This window comes from Bubalus bubalis, chromosome 2 (genome assembly GCF_019923935.1).
Source record: "Bubalus bubalis isolate 160015118507 breed Murrah chromosome 2, NDDB_SH_1, whole genome shotgun sequence".
NCBI classification, from domain to species: Eukaryota; Metazoa; Chordata; class Mammalia; order Artiodactyla; family Bovidae; genus Bubalus; species Bubalus bubalis.
Window position 1 is genome coordinate 40,652,383 of NC_059158.1, and position 18,805 is coordinate 40,671,187.

Consider the following 18,805-nt stretch of genomic DNA (forward strand, 5'->3'; position numbering starts at 1 on the left):
CTCTGGCCCTCAACCTTTCCCAGCCTCAGGGTCTTTTCCAATGAGATGGCTCTTCGCATCAGGTGGCCAAAGTACTGGAGCTTCAGCTTCAGCATCAGTCCTTCCAATGCTTATTCAGGACTGATTTCCTCTAGGATGGACTGGTTGGATCTCATTGCCATCCAAGGGACTCTCACGAGTCTCCTCCAACACCACACTTCGGCATTCTTTATGGTCCAATACTTAACATCAGTACATAACTCCTAGAAAAACCATAGCTTTGATTAACCATAGCTTTGAGCTCTGTGGACAAAGTGATGTCTCTACTTTTTAATACGCTGTCCAGGTTTGTCATGGCTTTTCTTCCAAGGAGCAAGGATCTTTCAATTTTGTGGCTGCAGTCACCATCCACAGTGATTTTGGACCCCAAGAAAATAAAATCTGTTACTTTTTCCACTTTATCTCCATCTATTTGTCATGAAGTGATGGGACTGGATGCCATGATCTTAGTTTTTTGAATGCTGAATTTTAAACCAGTTTTTTTCACTCTCCTGTTCCACCCTCATCAAGAAGCTCTTTAGTTCTCCTCTTTGCTTTCTGCCATTAGGGTGGTATTATCTGCACATATGAGGTTATTGATATTTCTCCCAGTAATCCTGATTCCAGCTGTGAGTCTTCTAGCCCAGCATTTTGCATGATATGTTCTACATAGAAGTTAAATAAGCAGAGTGATAATATATAGCTTAGTTGTACCCCTTTCTCAATTTTGAACCAGTCCGCTGATCCACGTCTGGTTCTAACTGCTGCTTCTTGACCTGAATACAAGTTTCTCAGGAGACAGGTAAGGTGGTCTGGTATTTCCATCTCTTTAAGAATTTTCCACAGTTTGTTGTGATCCACATAGTCAAAGGGTTTAGTATAGTCAATGAAGCAGATGTTTATTTGGAATCCCCTTGTTTTTTCTATGTTCCAATAGATGCTGGCAATGTGATCTCTGGTTCCTCTGCGTTTTCTAAATCCAGCTTGTACATCTGGAAGTCCTCGGTTCACGTACTGTTGAAGACTAGCTTGAAGGGTTTTGAGCGTTACCTGTGACATATCTGAGCATAAATGTCATGCAGGGAACATGAGTCAGAAATTTTAAGACTTCCCTTCTGGGACTTCAATTGCTACTGTGCTTCTTAGTAAAACCTGAAATGAAAATCCTGCTGTACTATTTCATGCAGAGGAGAAGGGGGAGAGTTATTCGTTAGTGCTTCATTTTGCAATGAAAGAAATCACCAGGCATTGCTCTTCTTTTGAAAATAGGACATGTCATGGGTCCCTCTCTTCCAGACAACTCCTCATTCACAACACAGTTGCTGTTATGCAGCTTATTTTGGTGATGACTATATTATCAACTACATTATATTCTAAATTAGATCAATGGTGCCATCTAAGTCCGAAAGGATCTGAGAGAGTCCGGAGGTGTTTCACTGTCTCAGGGGTCACAGTCCGGAGACTGTGTTTCCCCAGGGCTGAATCCAGCACTGTCACGGCTGGACCCAGACATGCTGGCTTATCCGCAGAGGACCCACTTCAATGTGAGCTGCGGGTTTCAGCTCCCCATTTTCAGCTATTTTACAACAAACATGATACGAAGCATGAAGCAAGCTCAGGTGCTACTTTATAAAAGTAATGGAGAATAGGGACTTCCCTTGTGGTCCAGTGGTTAAAAATCTGCCTTTCAACGCAGGGGATGAGGATGATCCCTGGTCAGGGAACTAAGAGTCCATGTGTCGTGGGCAACTAACCCCCATGCACCTCAACTATGGAGCCTGTGTGCTCTAGAGCCCGATGCAGCAAAAAATAAATAAATACATATTTTAAAAAATGTTTTTTAAAAGTAATAGAGAACAGATAGCAGAGGAGATAGGAGAGAGGCCAAACAAGATCCTGTGGGTCCCACAGCTCTACTAGGGGACATCCTCCGTGCTACAGCTCAGGGAGATGAGGCGGTGGGTGAGGCTGCCTGGGGACACCTGCCTGGGATGACAAGGCCACCGGCCTGGCCTGTTCCCTGGGTGAAGGATCCCAGAGGCCTCCTGTAGCAGGGACAGTCATAACAAAACTCCTTTCACAGCAGCTGCCTTCCTAGGATACAGCACTATTAGACAAAGGGAGGAAAGCAGCATTGTTACTCAGACAAGAGAACTGTTCTTGGAGGCCACAAACAATGTTGAGTCTGTGTTTAGGAAAGGCCTTGAGGCTGGAGAGAAGTCTGTATGCCTTGTTTCTTTGAAGCTCAATTTATATCCAGCAACTGATGAACCGATAAATAAAATGTGGTATGTTCATACAATAGAATACTTATTTGACCATAAAAAGGAGCGAAGCACTGACACAGGCTACAACCTGGATGAATCTCAAGAGCAAGCTAAATGAGAGAAACTAGATATAAAAGACCACATATCACAGGATTCCATTTTTATGAAATGTCCAGAAAAGGCAAATCCATAGAGACAGAAAGTAAGAGCAGGTAGGAATAGAGGGGGTGGGGGGGCTTGGTACTGATGGATATAGGGAACAGAGTTTCTTTTGGGGTTGATGAAAATGTTCTAAAATTGACTGTGGTGATGGTTATAAACTCTATAAATATATTAAAAATTACTGAATTGTACATGTTAAATGGGTGAATTATATACGAATGACATCTCAGTAAGCTGCTATCAAAGAAACCCCACAAAACTAATTTGTAAAATTACTGCACCTCCAATAAAAATTCTTCTTACTTCCCGAAGTAGGTAGGTTCCCTATTTCCGGAACTTGGCAAGTTTATCCGGAAGAAGAGTCAAGACAATTTTTTAAAAAGGATGATGAAAGAGACCAGCCCTGAAATAATAATAAAACACCCTCTAAAGCTCAAATATCCAAGTTGTGTGGTACATGCATAGTACGTGTGTGTCTCTGTGTGTGTGTGTGCACGTGCGCACGCGCTTATTCGTGTCTGACTCTTTGTGACCCCATGGACTGCAGCCCGTCAGCTGTCCATGGAATTTTTCAGGCAAGAATATCGGAGTGGGTTGCAATTTCCTACTCCAGGGGGTCTTCCTTACTCAGGGATTGAACCTGAATCTCTTGAGTCTCCTGCTTTGGCAGGCAGATTCTTTACCACTGAGCCACCTGGGAAGATGCATAGAAATGGAGATAAATGGAATAGAAATAAGCAAAACCATGTAAATAAAGGAATTTATACTATATTATGAACAGAGATTTCACACCAGTGAAGAAAGTATGTACTACATATAAACAGTGATAAATAATGAAGTATCCAGTTGGAATAATAACTTTAAATATCAACCCCACTGTAAAAGAAAATAAATTTTACAAATAGAATTTAAAAATCTAAATGTAAAATCAGAGCCACAAGAGTACTAAAAGAAAACATGGAAGAGTATCTTTATAACATTGAGGTGGGGAAGGTAAAACTTCCTAAGCAATATACCAAATCTAGAAACCACAGAGGAGGAGGTATTTCCTTTGTGTCCTGCTTTGCAATGACTTACTTCTTTGTGAGCCCCTCAAGTCCCCACTAGATGGGATGCTCCACAAGGGGGAGCACACCTGTTATCTTATTCACTCTATCCTCTGGCATAGAGTAGGAGCTCAATAAACACCTGTTGAATGGACAGATTTGACTACATAAAAATTAGGAAGAGCTATATAAGGAGACATAATAAAAGTTGAAAAGATAGATGATGGTCTGGGAGAGAAAAAAATACTAGGTTGAACCATAAAGAATTCCCATGGAGTGGGTGTGTCAAAAAAGGTTGAATACTAGCAACACACAGCAGATGAAAAATGAGTATATCTAATCCACATACAGCTCTTAAAAAACGAGACCAACAGAAAAACAGAAGAAAAAAAAAGTGTAAATATCTGAACAAGCAGATGACAAAAGAAACAAATGCTAATACACAAAATAAAAGATAAACCACCTCGCTGACGAGTAAGTGGCAATAAAACTGAAACACAAACCGCGGTTTGTCTGCCAGACTGGTGAAACACAATTAGACTTGCTAACAAGGATATGAAGAAAAGCATACCTAAGCATCAGTGGCTGGAGCACAAGCTGCCATAAGCCTCTCTGCAGTGTAAGGCAGTGGTATCTATTTGGCCTGCTTTTAGGACTAGCAGTTTCACTTCTATGGATGCTCTTTCAGAAAATCATGTATTTCAAGACAAAGAATAAGAAAATATGCATAAGGATATTCATTAAAATGTTATCTATAATGGCTAAAAATTATAGATCATTTAAATGCCCTACTATAAAAGAACTGTTCACTACACTATAGTAAAGCTAAATGAAAATAGATGGAATTGCTGAAAATGATGACGCAGACCTGTATGTCTGAACCTGGAAAGCTGGCCAGATACTTGTGAGTGAAAGTAAGAAAGATTGAGAAGAGTATGGATAGTCCGATTCTATTTTTCTGGGCAAAACAAAGAAAAATAACATATGCAGGTCTGTTCTCACACAGGAAAAGGGTTGGAAAAATACACATCAAAGGGTGTTATCTCTTGTGGTGGAGGGTAGGGGTGAGGTAATAACACTTCTTTATTGTTTTGATCTTGTTTTTTAAACAAGCAAGTACTTCTACTGTAATTTTTTGCTTATTTTGGTTTTTTGTTTGAGGCAAGGAGTAACAAGAAATGTGCCATATGCTTTGCAGCAGAGAATGGAGAAGATACATCTAAACTGCGATACCACCAAGTCATATAAAGAGCACAAGTGAAAGTGAAAGTCGCTCAGTCGTGTCTGACTCTGCGACCCCATGGACTATAGAGCCCATGGGATTCTCCAGGCCAGAATACTTGAGTGGGTCACCTTTCCCTTCTCCAGGAGATCTTCCCAACCCAGGGATGGAACCCACGTCTCCAGGAATGCAGGTGGATTCTTTACCGCTGAGCCTCAAGGGAAGCCCAAAGAGCACAAGCATTCAGGTCAAAAGATGGAGGTTTGAGTTCGGGAAGCTCATTAAATCTCTGAGTCTTCGATTTCTCACTTGTAAAATGGCTTCATATATCTACTTTAAAGAGATACTGGGGGTTACTAAAGGAAATCAGGTCAAAGTACTTTGCAAATGGTCAAGTGTTTTAAAAATTATGGTAATATTACTGGTTGGCATGGCAAAGTCCCAGTCTGAAAACTGGGAAAATAAGAAAGATGGATGGGAATTGATAGATTGAGACTTAAGAGACATATCAACAAACCAGTAGAATGTGTGGACGTGATCTGAACCTTGATTCAAACAAAATGTTAAATATATTTATGGGAATCAAGAAAATTTGAATACTGCTGTATATCCGATGATATTAAGGAACTATTATAACTTCTTAGATATAATAATTACATTGTGGCTGTGAGTTTCTTTAATCATGATCTTCAAGTGACACATATGGAAATATTTATGGATGAAATTATACATTGCTTTACATTGAGGTCTGCTTACTCACAAAGATAAGCGAGTGAAGAATTGACAGAGGTGTGAAGTTGGGTGGCAAGTGTATGAGGATTTATGGTATTATTTTTTTCTACTTTTACATATGTTTAGAAAGGTAACATAATTAAAACTTTTGTAAAACATGAATGGGCCTAGCTAGGAAATGCTTTCCTAGCTCTGGGAGGAGGTACTAAAGACCCATCTGAAGGCTGCTGCAGAGGTGAGGCTGACTGCAGCCTTACTCAGAAAGGCCTCCTTGCTGAGGAGGGGCAGAGAAGCCCACACTGTGCTGTGTAAATGCTGTGGGCGAGCAATAGTCAGCAGGTGGGGCTGACAAAGCAAACACCCAGATCAGAATGCAGTCATATCGATCAGAGAAAGGCGCAGTGCACGGTGGGGCTGACGGCGTTAGGGTAGTAATGGGATGGGTGCCTATAGAAGGTGGAGGAGAATCGGGGACGAAAAGAACAAATGACAGCTCACAAGACAATTAACAGCCAACTAGAACCGCAGCTGCTGAGGATTTCCTAAACTGGCATAATAACTGGCTGCATGCCAGCACTTAGACCTCAAATGCAGATTAATGAATGGATTAATAATATCTTCCTGAGCTCAACCTTGGGCTCCCCTGCTGGTTCAGTGGTAAAGACTCCATCCGCCAATGCAGGAGACCTGGGTTCAATTGCTGGGTCGGGAAGATCCCCTGGAGAAGGAAATGGCAACCCACTCCAGTAGAAAATCCCATGGACAGAAGAGACTGGTGAGCTACAATCCATGGGGTCACAAAGGAGTCCGGACATGACTTGGCAACTAAACAATGACGACAAGGCTCATCCTTTAATACCATTTCAGAAAAGAACTCCTGCAAGAATCAAATCCCAAAGCATCAGCTGCACTGCTCTTTATAATTAAGTTAAACACACAGAATGAAGGCACTTGCAAAAACTGATCAATTGATAAGAGGGGAAAATAAAAGTTCTCCAGCAAAAGCTTTATTTATATGCTTTTGCTTAGGGTCACTTAACAGTGTGGACAAGAGTGTGACTTTCCACCCTTACTCCCAGTTCTGCCCTGGTTGCTGTCACTTAAGGGAAACAAGGAATGACATCCTTTGGTTGCCTTCCTTTTCGAGTCATTAAAAAAAAAAAAAAAAGCTGCCTCATGAAAGACCAAAACACCATCCCTTTGGTCCCACCGGAAAACCTGCCAGGGAAGGATCAAGTGAGACATCTCTCATGCCCCCCACTCCAAGGGGCTCCACGCCAGCCCCCTTCTCATGACTGACCTACCCTCTGCGATGGCATCATCTCATTACCTACCACCCCCAGGGCCTGAAGAGAAGGGTTCTAGTCCCAGCCCTGCCACTAATGAGGCAAGAAAAGGGGCAGAGGAGACAGATAGTTTCCTAACATCCTTTCCCACATTCTGATTCCCACATGAACTTCTCTTTGACCGACTAAGAGAACAAAAACATCAGGCCATATGACAGATGGGTTTTCCTGTGACTCTCGAAGCACAAGTGTTAGGGAAGTTAAACAGTCCTGTTTGGCTTCAGAGACAAAGCAGAGCAGGCCTCTGACCTTGTGTCTATCCTGCCTGGACACAGCCCTGACTGCTTGCTGTGAGTGCAAGCCTGGCAGCACCAGAGATAAGATAGGGGCTGAATCTTGAGACTGTTGAGCCCATGGAAGGGGTCTGGCCAACCAAGCCCCAGGTTTAATGACATTCCAAGTTTTACATGACAAAACAAACAGCATTAAAATGAAATAAGAGCTGCAATTTGTTCACAGATTGATGATATCAGTTTGCATCCTGGGATTATAAGCGGAACCCAGAACTGCAATTTTTGAAGTCTCACCATGGAGGGGATATGCTGCCTGGACCTTTGCCCAACTGGGACTGCAGATGTGCTGTGACACAGGACTTCCAGGGCTGTTTGAGTTTATGGATGTTGGTCAAAACCCAATTTGATAATGTATCCTCTGCTGTTTCTATTTCTCTTTTCTTTTAATGTTAGAATATTGAAAGTAAGTGACATAATTCTCTAATAAATATTGAAAGTGAAAGGCACTCAGTCATGTCCGACTCTTTGCAACCTCATGGACTATACAGTTCATGGAATTCTCCAGGCCAGAATACTGGAGTGGGTAACCGTTCCCTTCTCTAGGGGATCTTCCCAACCCAGGGATTGAACCCAGGCCTCCCTCATTGCAGGCGGATTCTTTACCAGCTGAAACACCAGGGAAGCCCAAGAATACTGGTGTAGGTAGCCTAACCCTTCTCCAGGGGATCTTCCCAACCCAGGAATCAAACCAGGGTCTCCTGCATTGCAGGCAGATTCTTTACCAGCTGAGCTACCAGGGAAGCCTAATAAATACTGATATTGTTTATTTGAATATAACGAGTGGCTTCTTTTGTTAACAAATCCTTTGAACCTGAGACAAAATTGAAAACTTTCTTCAAAACAACAAGAGATTAAGGGAACCAACAGGAGAAGCAGAGAATCCTCAATGCCTTTTGAGACTGCCTGATTCAGGCCTGGCCTGAGTAGTGTGGCTGGCACTGTAAGAAAACCTAACTGCCAGGGACTTCCTTGATGGTCCAGCGGTTAAGAATCTGCCTGCCACTGGAGGGGACGTGCATTTGATTCCTGGTCCAGGAAGATTCCACGTGCCGTGGGGCAACTCAGCCCATGAGCCACAACTGCTGAGCCTGCGCTCTAGAGCCCACGAGCCGCATGCTGAGTCCACACGCCACAACTACTGAAGCCCCTCGCGCTCGAGAGCCCATGCTCTGCAACAACACAAGCTTCTGAAGTGAGAAGCCTCTGCAGCGCAACTGGACAGTAGCCCCCACTCGCTGCAATGAGAGAAAGCTCACAAGCAGCAATGCAGGCCCGGTGCAGCCATAAATTAATGAACTTTTTAAAAAGAACCATCTTCCTTAAAAAAAAAAAAAAAGTGACAAGAACCCAGTGAGGTAAGGGGTGAAGAAGGAAGTGGGAGAAACCAAGGTCCTGGAGCTCTCCTTGGCCCATTTCATCACCTCCCACGTGAGCTGGAACCTGGCACCACCCTGCCTCCTCTGCAGGCCCATACCCTGCTCTAAGATACAGCATGAGAACTAAAGCACGGAGGCCTGATGTATAATCTGAAATTCCAGCTTTCACAGATGAGGGCCTGTGTTACAGCCAAGTTCAAAATAATCCTAAAAGAACCTCAGATAAAGCATCAAACCATCTGTTTATGGTGGAACATAAATATGTCAACTTGGCCATTCTTGTGGCAAAGCAGGTCTTTTAGGTGAGATCTGTGACCATCTCGAGAGAGAAATTCCAGGCTGCTGTTGCTGTTAAAACAGGTTCAGCTGTGTATTTTAAAGCCACTATCTCTTTTTTTAGCAAGATGTGCCCACTGGCTGCACTCTTGGGAAAAACAAATAGACCACGGATAAAAAAAGAGCAATAGCTTGCTCAACTTGGTACTCATGCTTCTTACCCACATATTCTGAGAGGAAGACGACAAAGAACGGAGTGACCAGGTCATTAATTCCCTGGACATACCCACTGGCAGGGTGTCGGATGGCCCAAATAAATAGAATTCTTTCGAAGATCTAGGAAAATGAGAAAGAAAGATGTCAGGACATTAAATCACGGGGATACTCTCCCTCCCTCCGTTTACCGCCCTCACAATTTAACTCAGCACTGCCGCAGAATTTGTAGGAAAAATTTAAAAATTACTGTGGGACAAAGGAAGTCTGTAAATACAGAAAGTTTTGAAGATACAAATTGCTTTTAAACAAGGATTGGTAAAGAATCCATCCACCAATGCAGGAAATCCAGGTTTGATCCCTGGGTCGGGAAGATCCCCTGGAGAAGGGAATGGCAACCCACTCCAGTATTCTTGCCTGGGAAATCCCATGGGCAGAGGAGCCTGCGAGGCTATAGTCCATGGGGTTGCTAAAGAGTCAGATATGACTTAGCAACTAAAAAACAACAACAGGTACTTCTTGCCCTTTACTTCTCTTTATAGTATTTAGTCATCGTGATATAAATTTGGGAAACAGAAAGGAGAGTGACATGGGTGGCTTAGGGAAAGGGTTGCTATGGATGTCATTAATTCAGGCCACCGTGCTCATTTGTAGATGCTGTTTCTCTATTTCCAGGAGCAAGATATCGGAATATCTAAGTTCTGATACATTTTCCAAATCTCTTTTGCTCATTACAGTACATAGAGAGGAAATCTCTTCTCTACCACACTCTTCTTTCTCCCTGCTGAGACGGAAAGAAATCTAGATCTGGATTTACTTCTAACCCAGCCTGACTAGGAACCAGTGACAGACAATAATACATGCAGGAGGTCGTCTCACATATCAGGATGCAACCTGGACGTTCGCTGGGGATAGGAAGTCAAATGAACCAAATCCTACAGCTGGGAAAGCCTCTGGGGTTAAGGATATTAGCCACAAGAGGCCAGAGGCTTAGTCTGGAGAGAAAGAAAAGACCCTTAGGATCCCTTTACAGAGTCCCGACCGTTCCTTTCTCTTACCCTCCTGTCCGCTTTCACTAGACGCTAAGGGCTTCCTGTTTCCTCTCAGCCTGCTGGCACCCGTCCTGGCTTCAGCCTGCTGACCACAGCTCCTGGGCCCAACACATCCCTCAGACTGGCTCTAACTGGACTGTCTCCTGTCTCTGGAGCACACCAGAGGGATGACAGAGGTGACAATGACCACGTGCAGCGGGGACAGGAAATGCGGGGGCCTCCACCACACCTGTACTCTGCGGAGCCCCATCAGTCAGCTCTACGGGCAGACTGAAGAGGCCTCCCGGAGGTCAGGAGCGAGGGAGCAAAAACTTCCCAAGGAGAAAAGTGAAAAAGAGATGGTTGTATGGTTTTGGAGTTGATTAGCTAGTGTAGGAGAAACGTGGAGAATCTAGCGACACAACAAAGGATGTTTCCCAGCCCAAATCCCGTGCTGAGTCTGCCTTCTAGCTGGCCAAGCCAGCCGACAAAGACTCCCATCATCAACACCCCTGTGCTAGCAGGCAGTGTGAGCACGGCCCTGTCTGGAAGGAGCTGGCCTCTCTGCCTCCCCTAGAGGGGCCTGCTTGCTCCCTGGGGCTGAGGGGAAGGGCGTGGCATCCTCATCTGAGTCAGGCCCAACATTCCAGTGGGGCCCCTCTGACATTCTTTCCTCTGCTGCTAAACGCCCTCCTCCCTCCCTTGAAACTAGGGCTCAAGCTAGACCCACCATGTTCAGGAAGCTCTCAAGAGTTCCCTGCCCACTCTGTCTCCTCACACCTCCAGTGGCCTGTGTCTGACTGGACGTCTCTATCAGAAGCTCCTCCAGGTCAGCCCTTCTGAAGGACTTATCAGCGCTTCTATTTCAAACTATCAGTTCCTCGTAAATACACACATCCCTGGTGAGTAAGGGCAGGGAAGCTAGCCATTCAGAAGCAGGAGACCTGCAGTAATCCCTCTCTAGTAAGGATGGGACAAGCAGACATACTCACGCCATGCAAGTGGAAATGCCAAAGAGATGGAAATGGAAGAGCACCACGCCCGGTGACCTGGGGAGACCATGGAGTCTTCACTACAGAAAAAGTCTGGGACAAGCCTCTCTACCTCTGAGATGCCTCTGCTACTAGTGTGGGTAATTCTCACTCTTCTCAAGTATCTTTCAGGTTTGTAAAGCAAGTCTCTCAATATTCAGTGTTACTTAATTCTCTGCTCCCTGGTTGGCAATTTATTCTGTTTATGATGACTATAATCTCCTAGATGGAAAGGTGATTCAAGGAAAACTGGAAAGATCGCAGTTTGAGTTTCTTTCTCTGTATGCCGGTTCCACTGCCTGGAGAATCCTTTTAAACGAAGTACTTTGCCCTATCTCTGAATTTAAAGGAAGCATGCACAGGTGAAAGATCTGAACATCTTCAAGTTAAAATGAGGAATAAGTAGGGCTGAGCCAAGGGAAACTGAAAGGGAGACACAAAGATACCCTGAGTGGGTTTTTACCTCCCTTTAAGCTGATTTTTACAGGCAAAACAACAGCATGACCCTCAAAACCTTCTTTACGCTACTGCTAAGTTATGAGGGATCCCGTCATTAGATACATCTATATTTAAACAGAATTGTGAATATAAAGTCAAAAAGAAATTATTTTGAGCATTTAAAATCACATTCTTTACTATGAGGATGAGTGAAAACATAATTCGAAAAGCACTTCCACCCAGAGTCCTAGCTACTATTAAGTTGTAAAGGAAATCCTTCATCTTGAGGAGTTTATACTTCTTGCTTGGTCAAAACATAATAGTCCCACTGAAACCTTTCAAGTGCTTTGCTAACTGCTAAACTGTTAGGTCTCAACATATCACTACTAATTTGACTTCTGGGTATGTACCTGAAAAGAACTTAAAATAGGGACTCAGATACTTGCACACCCGCATTCACAGCAGCACGGCTCACTATACCCAAAAGGTGGAAGCAACCCCAGTGGCTGCTGACAAACAGCAGACCAACAGTGTCTCACACACACATAATGGAATAGAAGTTCGTTTTCAAAAGGAAGGAAATTATGACAACATGAACGAACCTCGAAGGTATTATGCTAAGTGAAATAAGCCAGTCACAAAGGGACAATTACTGTGTGATGCCATTTATTTGACATACCTAGAATAGTCAGAAAAACATCTATTTCTGCTTTATTGACTATGCCAAAGCCTTTGACTGTGTGGATCACAATAAACTGTGGAAAATTCTGAAAGAGATGGGAATACCAGACCACCTGACCTGCCTCTTGAGAAACCTATATGCAGGTCAGGAAGCAACAGTTAGAACTAGACATGGAACAACAGACTGGTTCCAAATAGGAAAAGGAGTACGTCAAGGCTATATATTGTCACCCTGCTTATTTAACTTCTATGCAGAGTACATCATGAGAAATGCTGGGCTGGAAGAAGCACAAGCTGGAATCAAGATTGCCGGGAGAAATATCAATAACCTCAGATACGCAGATGACACCACCTTTATGGCAGAAAGTGAAGAGGAACTAAAGAGCCTCTTGATGAAAGTTAAAGAGGAGAGTGGAAAAAGTTGGCTTAAAGCTCAACATTCAGAAAACGAAGATCATGGCATATGGTCCCATCACTTCATGGGAAACAGATGGGGAAACAGTGGAAACACTGTCAGACTTTATTTTTTTGGGCTCCAAAATCACTACAGATGGTGACTGCAGCCATGAAATTAAAAGATGCTTACTCCTTGGGAGAAAAATTATGACCAACCTAGATAGCATATTCAAAAACAGAGACATTACTTTGCCAACAAAGGTCCGTCTAGTCAAGGCTATGGTTTTTCCAGTGGTCATGTATGGATGTGAGAGTTGAACTGTGAAGAAAGCTGAGTGCCGAAGAATTGATGCTTTTGAACTGCAGTGTTGGAGAAGACTCTTGAGAATCCCTTGGACTGCAAGGAGATCCAACCAGTCCATTCTAAAGGAGATCAGCCCTGGGTGTTCTTTGGAAGGAATGATGCTAAAGCTGAAACTCCAGTACTTTGGCCACCTCATGTGAAGAGTTGACTCATTGGAAAAGACTGTGATGCTGGGAGGGATTGGGGGCAGGAGGAGAAGGGGACGCCAGAGGATGAGATGGCTGGATGGCATCACCGACTCGATGGACATGAGTTTGAGTGAACTCTGGGAGATGGTGATGGACAGGGAGGCCTGGCATGCTGTGATTCATGGGGTCACAAAGAGTTGGACACGACTGAGCGACTGAACTGAACTGAACTGAGAATATTCAAACTCATAGACACAGGAAGTAGAATGGCAGCTGCTGGGAATGGAAAATTATTGCATCATGGGTACATAGCTTCAGTTTGGGAAAATGAAAAAGTGTTGTAGAGATTAATGATGGTGATGACTGAACAACAATATGAATGTACTTAATGCCACTGAACTATATGCTTATAAATGGTTACAACAGTAAATTTTATGTCATGTATTGTTACCACACACACACACAAATCACTACTCCCAGCTTTATCAAGTACAGCAAACACAGGACTAGGAATTCTAGCAGCTTCCAGTCTTCATTCGGTCACCAGGTGGACTCTGAGTCTGGGCAAGTCCCTTAACCTCTCAAAGCGCTACTCAACCCACAGGTTTGTTACGAGGATCGAATGAGAACCCACAAGAAAGTGCTCTGAAAAACCAAAGCTCCATCTGTGAACCCAAGGTACCATCATGATTAGCCATAAACCTGCCCGAGGTTGGAGGCGGGGGCAAGCACTCACCCACACGGACAGTGCTGCAGAGGTGTGTGGGGGTTGGGGGAGGGCCAACAGTGTTAAGCAATTCTCTCACCTCCTGTACAAGAGGCTGCTGGAACAATGGAATGAGAGGATTTGTCCTTGGAATGTCAATGTGAATCTGAAAAAGAGAAGCCATTATCCAAAAACACAAATGCCAGTTTGTTCTTTTGAGAAGTTATTTTCTTAGGATCTGGGAATCAAAGGGAGTAAGAATGAGAGTCAAATTTTCTTTAGAAAGAACTTTAGAAGGCTTTAGAAACCTACCTGTCCATGTGGAATACATTCCCATGACAGCAACAGCTAACTGAACAGTAATGAAACCTCCCCGAACAAACCACTTAACACCAAACAGCAACAGGCTTCACAACTTAGCAGAACCAGCTGCTTTTCCCTATTGTCTGCCATCTGTTTTACTCTGGGCCTGTACTTAAATTTAACAGGTAGGATCAAAATGTGTATGCCTCTTTCAGATTCTTAATCCTCAACAGTCCGTAAGAACTAAAAGAGCTTGGAAAGCTCCAAAACTGTACCAGGAGAGGGAACCAGAGGGAGCTGGTGTTGAATGCCTGGCACTGAGAGTTCTGGTTTCTGTTACCAAAGATGTCACAATGACTGGTTTTGGCCTTGGGATTTACCGATGTCTAATAACCCACAAGGCTTCCCTGGTGGCTCAGTGGCTAAAGAACCTGCCTGCCAATGCAGGAGACGTGAATTCAATTCCTAGGTTGGGAAGATCTCCTGGAGAAGGAGATGGCAACTCACTCCAGTATCCTCGCCTAGAAAATCCCATGGACAGAGGAGCCAGTTGGGCTACAGTCCATGGGGTCGTGAAGAGTCGGGGACGTGACTGAGGGACTAAACGACAGCAACAGCCCTAAGGACTGTCTCAGCAGCAGCTGAGGCTACTTCTGCTCTTGGGGCATGTTGTAGACAGCTGCACGCACCCAGGATCTTCCCCTCTGCAACCATCAGGCTCCTTTTCACACCTTCCACCTTTCCACAGGTGGTGTGGACTGCTATGGGCGGTGGTAGGGCTCTCCCGGCTAAGGCTGCTGATGGCTATGGCTCCAACAGACAGACACACAAGCCAAAGAGACACTGCAGCTCTCAGAAGGACACACTGATGTCACAGGCCAGAGGGGTGGACTCACTGAGCGGACTCATGCTTCACCTTGTGTCCCACCACCCGACTATTCGCAAGGGCGTCTGTGGACCAGCATGGCTGGCATCGCCTGGGAGCTCACTGGAAGCCAAGGGCTCACCCCAGATCTCCCGAACAAGAATCTGCATTTTACCATAACCCCGAGTCAGAATTTTATCAAAATCCTAGGCCGTTTCTATGCATATTCAAGTCCAAGAAGCACTGCTACTGACCAGGGACTCCCCAAAATCTATCTATTGAAAATGTCTAGGGACTTCTGTGGTGGTCCAATGGTTAAGACGCCATGCTTCTGCTGCATGGGTTTGATCCCTGGTTGGGGGACTAAGATCTCACATGCCGTATAGCACAGTCCAAAAAAAAAAAAAAAAACAGGCTAAAATCAGAGCTACTGAATTAGAAAGAGAGGATGTAGTTCTGGGAATAAATTTAATTCCTAACCACTGTAGCCTGAAGACTTGGCAAACCTGTACCCCGAGAGCACTTTTAGGAGCTGCACCTGAAGATTATGACTAGTGGGCAAAAGGGCAGCAGGTGATGACGTACCTGTCTGTAGGTATCCTGGTGATGTTCCTCATTTCGAGAGTCATAATACTGTTCAATGAAGCCAAAATACTCCTCCCGCTTCCGCTGCAAGGTCAACTTCCTCCTCTCAGTGTTTGCTGGGAGATAACCCTGTAGACAGGACCGCTTGTCAGATGGGGACAGGCACTGGCTGGATGCATCCTTAACTTTTATTTTAGCCTGAACAGTGGCTTTGAAACTTTCAAAGGAAGGGAAAGAAAGCTGCCAAGAGGACAAGGGTAAATCCCTTTTTGGTTTTGGCCACCCAGGGTTTGCCCTGTCCTCATTCAATGAGATGCACATGTGGGCAGATGAAGCCCAGCCGGGTTTCTCGGGGTTATGTACTCCTGCAACGCTGGGCGTGGGTCCTGCTGGGGAGCACTGCAGAGCTCTGGGCTTGGCACAGTAGAGCAGCAAATGTAGGTCAGTGGGAGGGAACTGGATCCAAGTCAGGACTCCTGGGGCTGCGTGTGTGCGAGGCAATCCTTCCCAGGGTCACGGAGAGGTGGCCGCCTCCACGGCGCATCTCAGTGGCGAGCCGTGTGAGCCTGTGCTAGTTACGTAATTCTTTCCCGCAGTAATGTTGAGAATTACCAACTTAGGAGGCTGAATGGAATCTGTGACCCAGCAGCTGAACGTCCACACATAGAACTTCTGGCAGCAGCCCCTCGCTCCTGGCCCCAGCTCCGGGCCACCCCTGATCTAGATCCCACTCTCAATTCTGACATCTCTTGTTCCCCTTCCATTCTCACTGCAGCTACTTCTAATAGCATTTGGACTTCTTAGAAGGAGCAGGGGCAGTGACTCCACGGCTACGAGAGTCGGGGGTGGGGGCCGATTAGGAGCAAGAGTTGTCCTCTCGCAGGCAGGGAAGGGACACGTCCACAGAGCGAGCAAGTGCCTGGTGAGCCGGAGCTGTGCCGGGCCCACCTCTGTGCATCCTCACAGCACCTGGCATCGTGCCCGGTAAACAGCTTGCCCTCAATAAATCCTTATGAATGAATGGATTTTATGGGCTCAGGAGATCAAAGTGTTCCTACCACAGCGGCTGGCACAGGGCTCCATGACTTAGTGAGCGTGGGATGAGTGCAGGCTTCTGAGGGAGGCCCATTTATCAACTCTTCACGGTTGGGAAGTGGGTTTCAACCCCCTTAGTCATTCCCACTGAGAAAGGAGGGAAGCACAGGGAAAGTGGGACCTGCCCACAGGACAGCTGGCTCACCCAGCCTCACTGTACTCCTCCTCAGTGCTGAGAAGGTGCGATCGGGACTATCCACACAAACCTAAGCTCTTCCACACGAGTGGGAACAAACTCTCGAGGATGTGATTCTTTATGCAGAGACAGGACTTCAGTCCCATATCGGGTAGGACCAGAGAAGTCTACGGGGCAAGACTGAGGCGCCCAGACCAGCCACCGCAGGCGGGGGGCGCCTTGTGAGGCTTGCACTTCTCTACCCAGCGCGCAGAACTCACCGACAGGAGTCTCCAGGTTACAGGCCGAACCTCCCTGGGAACCCCCGGCCAGCTACACTTCCTCAGTTCATCTGCAAAGAGATGAAGGTGTGGTTGGACTTAGCCTTTCCCGTGGGTGCCCTGAAACGAGCCTCAGCCAGCGCTGCCTGGTGCCCCCCCAGCGTTTCAGGAGGATGACCGCCATCGCCACTGCCACCACCGCCGCCAGCTACCGACAAGCGCGGGTGAAAAGCCCAAAACAACAGCCCTGAGCAGCCAAGGTCAGAGCTCTGCAGCAGTGATCCAGTCAGCTCAGAGATTAGAGTTAGAGGGAGGAGGAAGACCAGAAGTGTGGATTTCAGGAGGAATCGCCTGGAGGCAGAGGAGACCGAAGCCAGAATGGGTGCGCTAGGCTCTACAGGCCACGGAGTCCAGTCCCGTCTAGTTTGGCCCCTGATTTCTAGTTAACGTATTTCTGACTGCGATACCTGCGTGTCACTTCAATGGGCACCAGATCAGGAGATGCTGGAAAAGTAAAAGAAGGAAGAATAAAGAGCAATAGCTTCCGGGTCTCTGAGAATTCCAGTCACCGAGAGGTCCGAGTTTGCCCAGGGCTCACAGGGGCGGGGCGGGGGTGACTCACCCAGGTCGGTGTTGTGGCTGGAGAGAAGCTGACGGAACTTTTCCAGGCGGGTTTTCTCCCGGACAGTCATCGGGGGCGCCCCAGAAGCGTTCTGGTCTGAGATGCGGGCGACGAGCGGGATGACGGGTCGGAGAGGGAGTGACTGCTGTTTGTGGAGCGGGTTCCTCAGGCATGAGTCACCTGAGGGGTCGTTTGCAAGAGAAAGAGGACAGGCTGTGTGACAAGCACAGATCCAGAGACACCTTAGACCTGACTGCTGGGCACGGGGCTCCTCCAGAGCTTCGGCTGCCAGGTCGCCCAGGGCAGGGCCACCAGCCAGTGGGTGGAAACCCAGCCGCCCTCCGTTCGCTCCGGGGAAGGGCTGCATGTTTATCATACATACCAAGGCACCTTCTGCGCAGAGACTCCAGCTACTGCAGCAAATCTGACAAATTTTTTGTGACTTCATGGGAAAAATCTATTGTTTTCTTTTTATCCCAACCTGGAACTTTTCTTGGGTGTCTAATAGTGAGTTTGGGAAGGGGGGGTGGGGCAACGTAGTCAAAGGCAGTATTTGCCTTCCCTTTCCTCGTCTCAGAGCACATGGAAAATGACACTGTAAAAGCACATCACGAAAAAAAAGGTGATGGCTGCTCTCCCAAAGCCCCAGGCCCCAGCCGGCTGCCCCGAGGGCTAAGAGGGTCAGCACCCCTCGCACAACTCTCACCTGTTTTTGGCTCACACGTGAGAGGCTCTGACCTAAGGCGGGTCCTCTGTGCTTCGACATTTCTCACCAAAATGAACTCGCTTTTAGTTCTGCCGGGATATGACTGAAATAACAGGCACATGGACTCAAGCTGAACTCTATGTCTGGTTCTAGACACTTCTGAACAAGATGGTGGCTAGGAGAAGTGAGCAGGAGAGTGCTAACATTCACTGACTGCTCACTAAGGCACTGAGCTGGTCACAGTTACCTACGTCCTCTCATTTGACCCTTACAACATACTACAGCAGGAATCTATCACAATTTTGAGGGAACTATAGCTCAGAGAGGTTAAGTAATTTGCAAGGGAGAGCTGAGTTATCTTGGGTCTGTCTGACGCCAAAACCCTTATTTATTTTACTCCCCCAAACAAAACTCAGTTTTAAATTCTGACCATCCTTTCATGACTGTTTCACATTCTTTACATATTTTGGGCCTTAACAAGTAGTCAGCACAACAAGAATTAAACAG

General features: G+C 45.9%; 1 protein-coding gene across 2 annotated transcripts in view; it reads right to left on the bottom strand.

Moving 5' to 3' along the window:
• The window catches only part of TBC1D22B (TBC1 domain family member 22B), a 71,600-nt gene that overhangs the window by 27,219 nt on the left and 25,576 nt on the right, over nucleotides 1–18,805 (bottom strand). For both annotated transcript variants that reach the window (XM_006079831.4, XM_025270687.3), the window contains exons 4-8: nucleotides 17,593–17,772; nucleotides 16,971–17,041; nucleotides 15,480–15,608; nucleotides 13,827–13,892; nucleotides 8,960–9,074 (exon numbers count right to left, since the gene is read on the bottom strand). In XM_006079831.4, coding sequence (XP_006079893.1) covers nucleotides 8,960–9,074; nucleotides 13,827–13,892; nucleotides 15,480–15,608; nucleotides 16,971–17,041; nucleotides 17,593–17,772 — 561 coding nt within the window. The remainder of the gene's footprint in view (nucleotides 1–8,959; nucleotides 9,075–13,826; nucleotides 13,893–15,479; nucleotides 15,609–16,970; nucleotides 17,042–17,592; nucleotides 17,773–18,805) is intronic.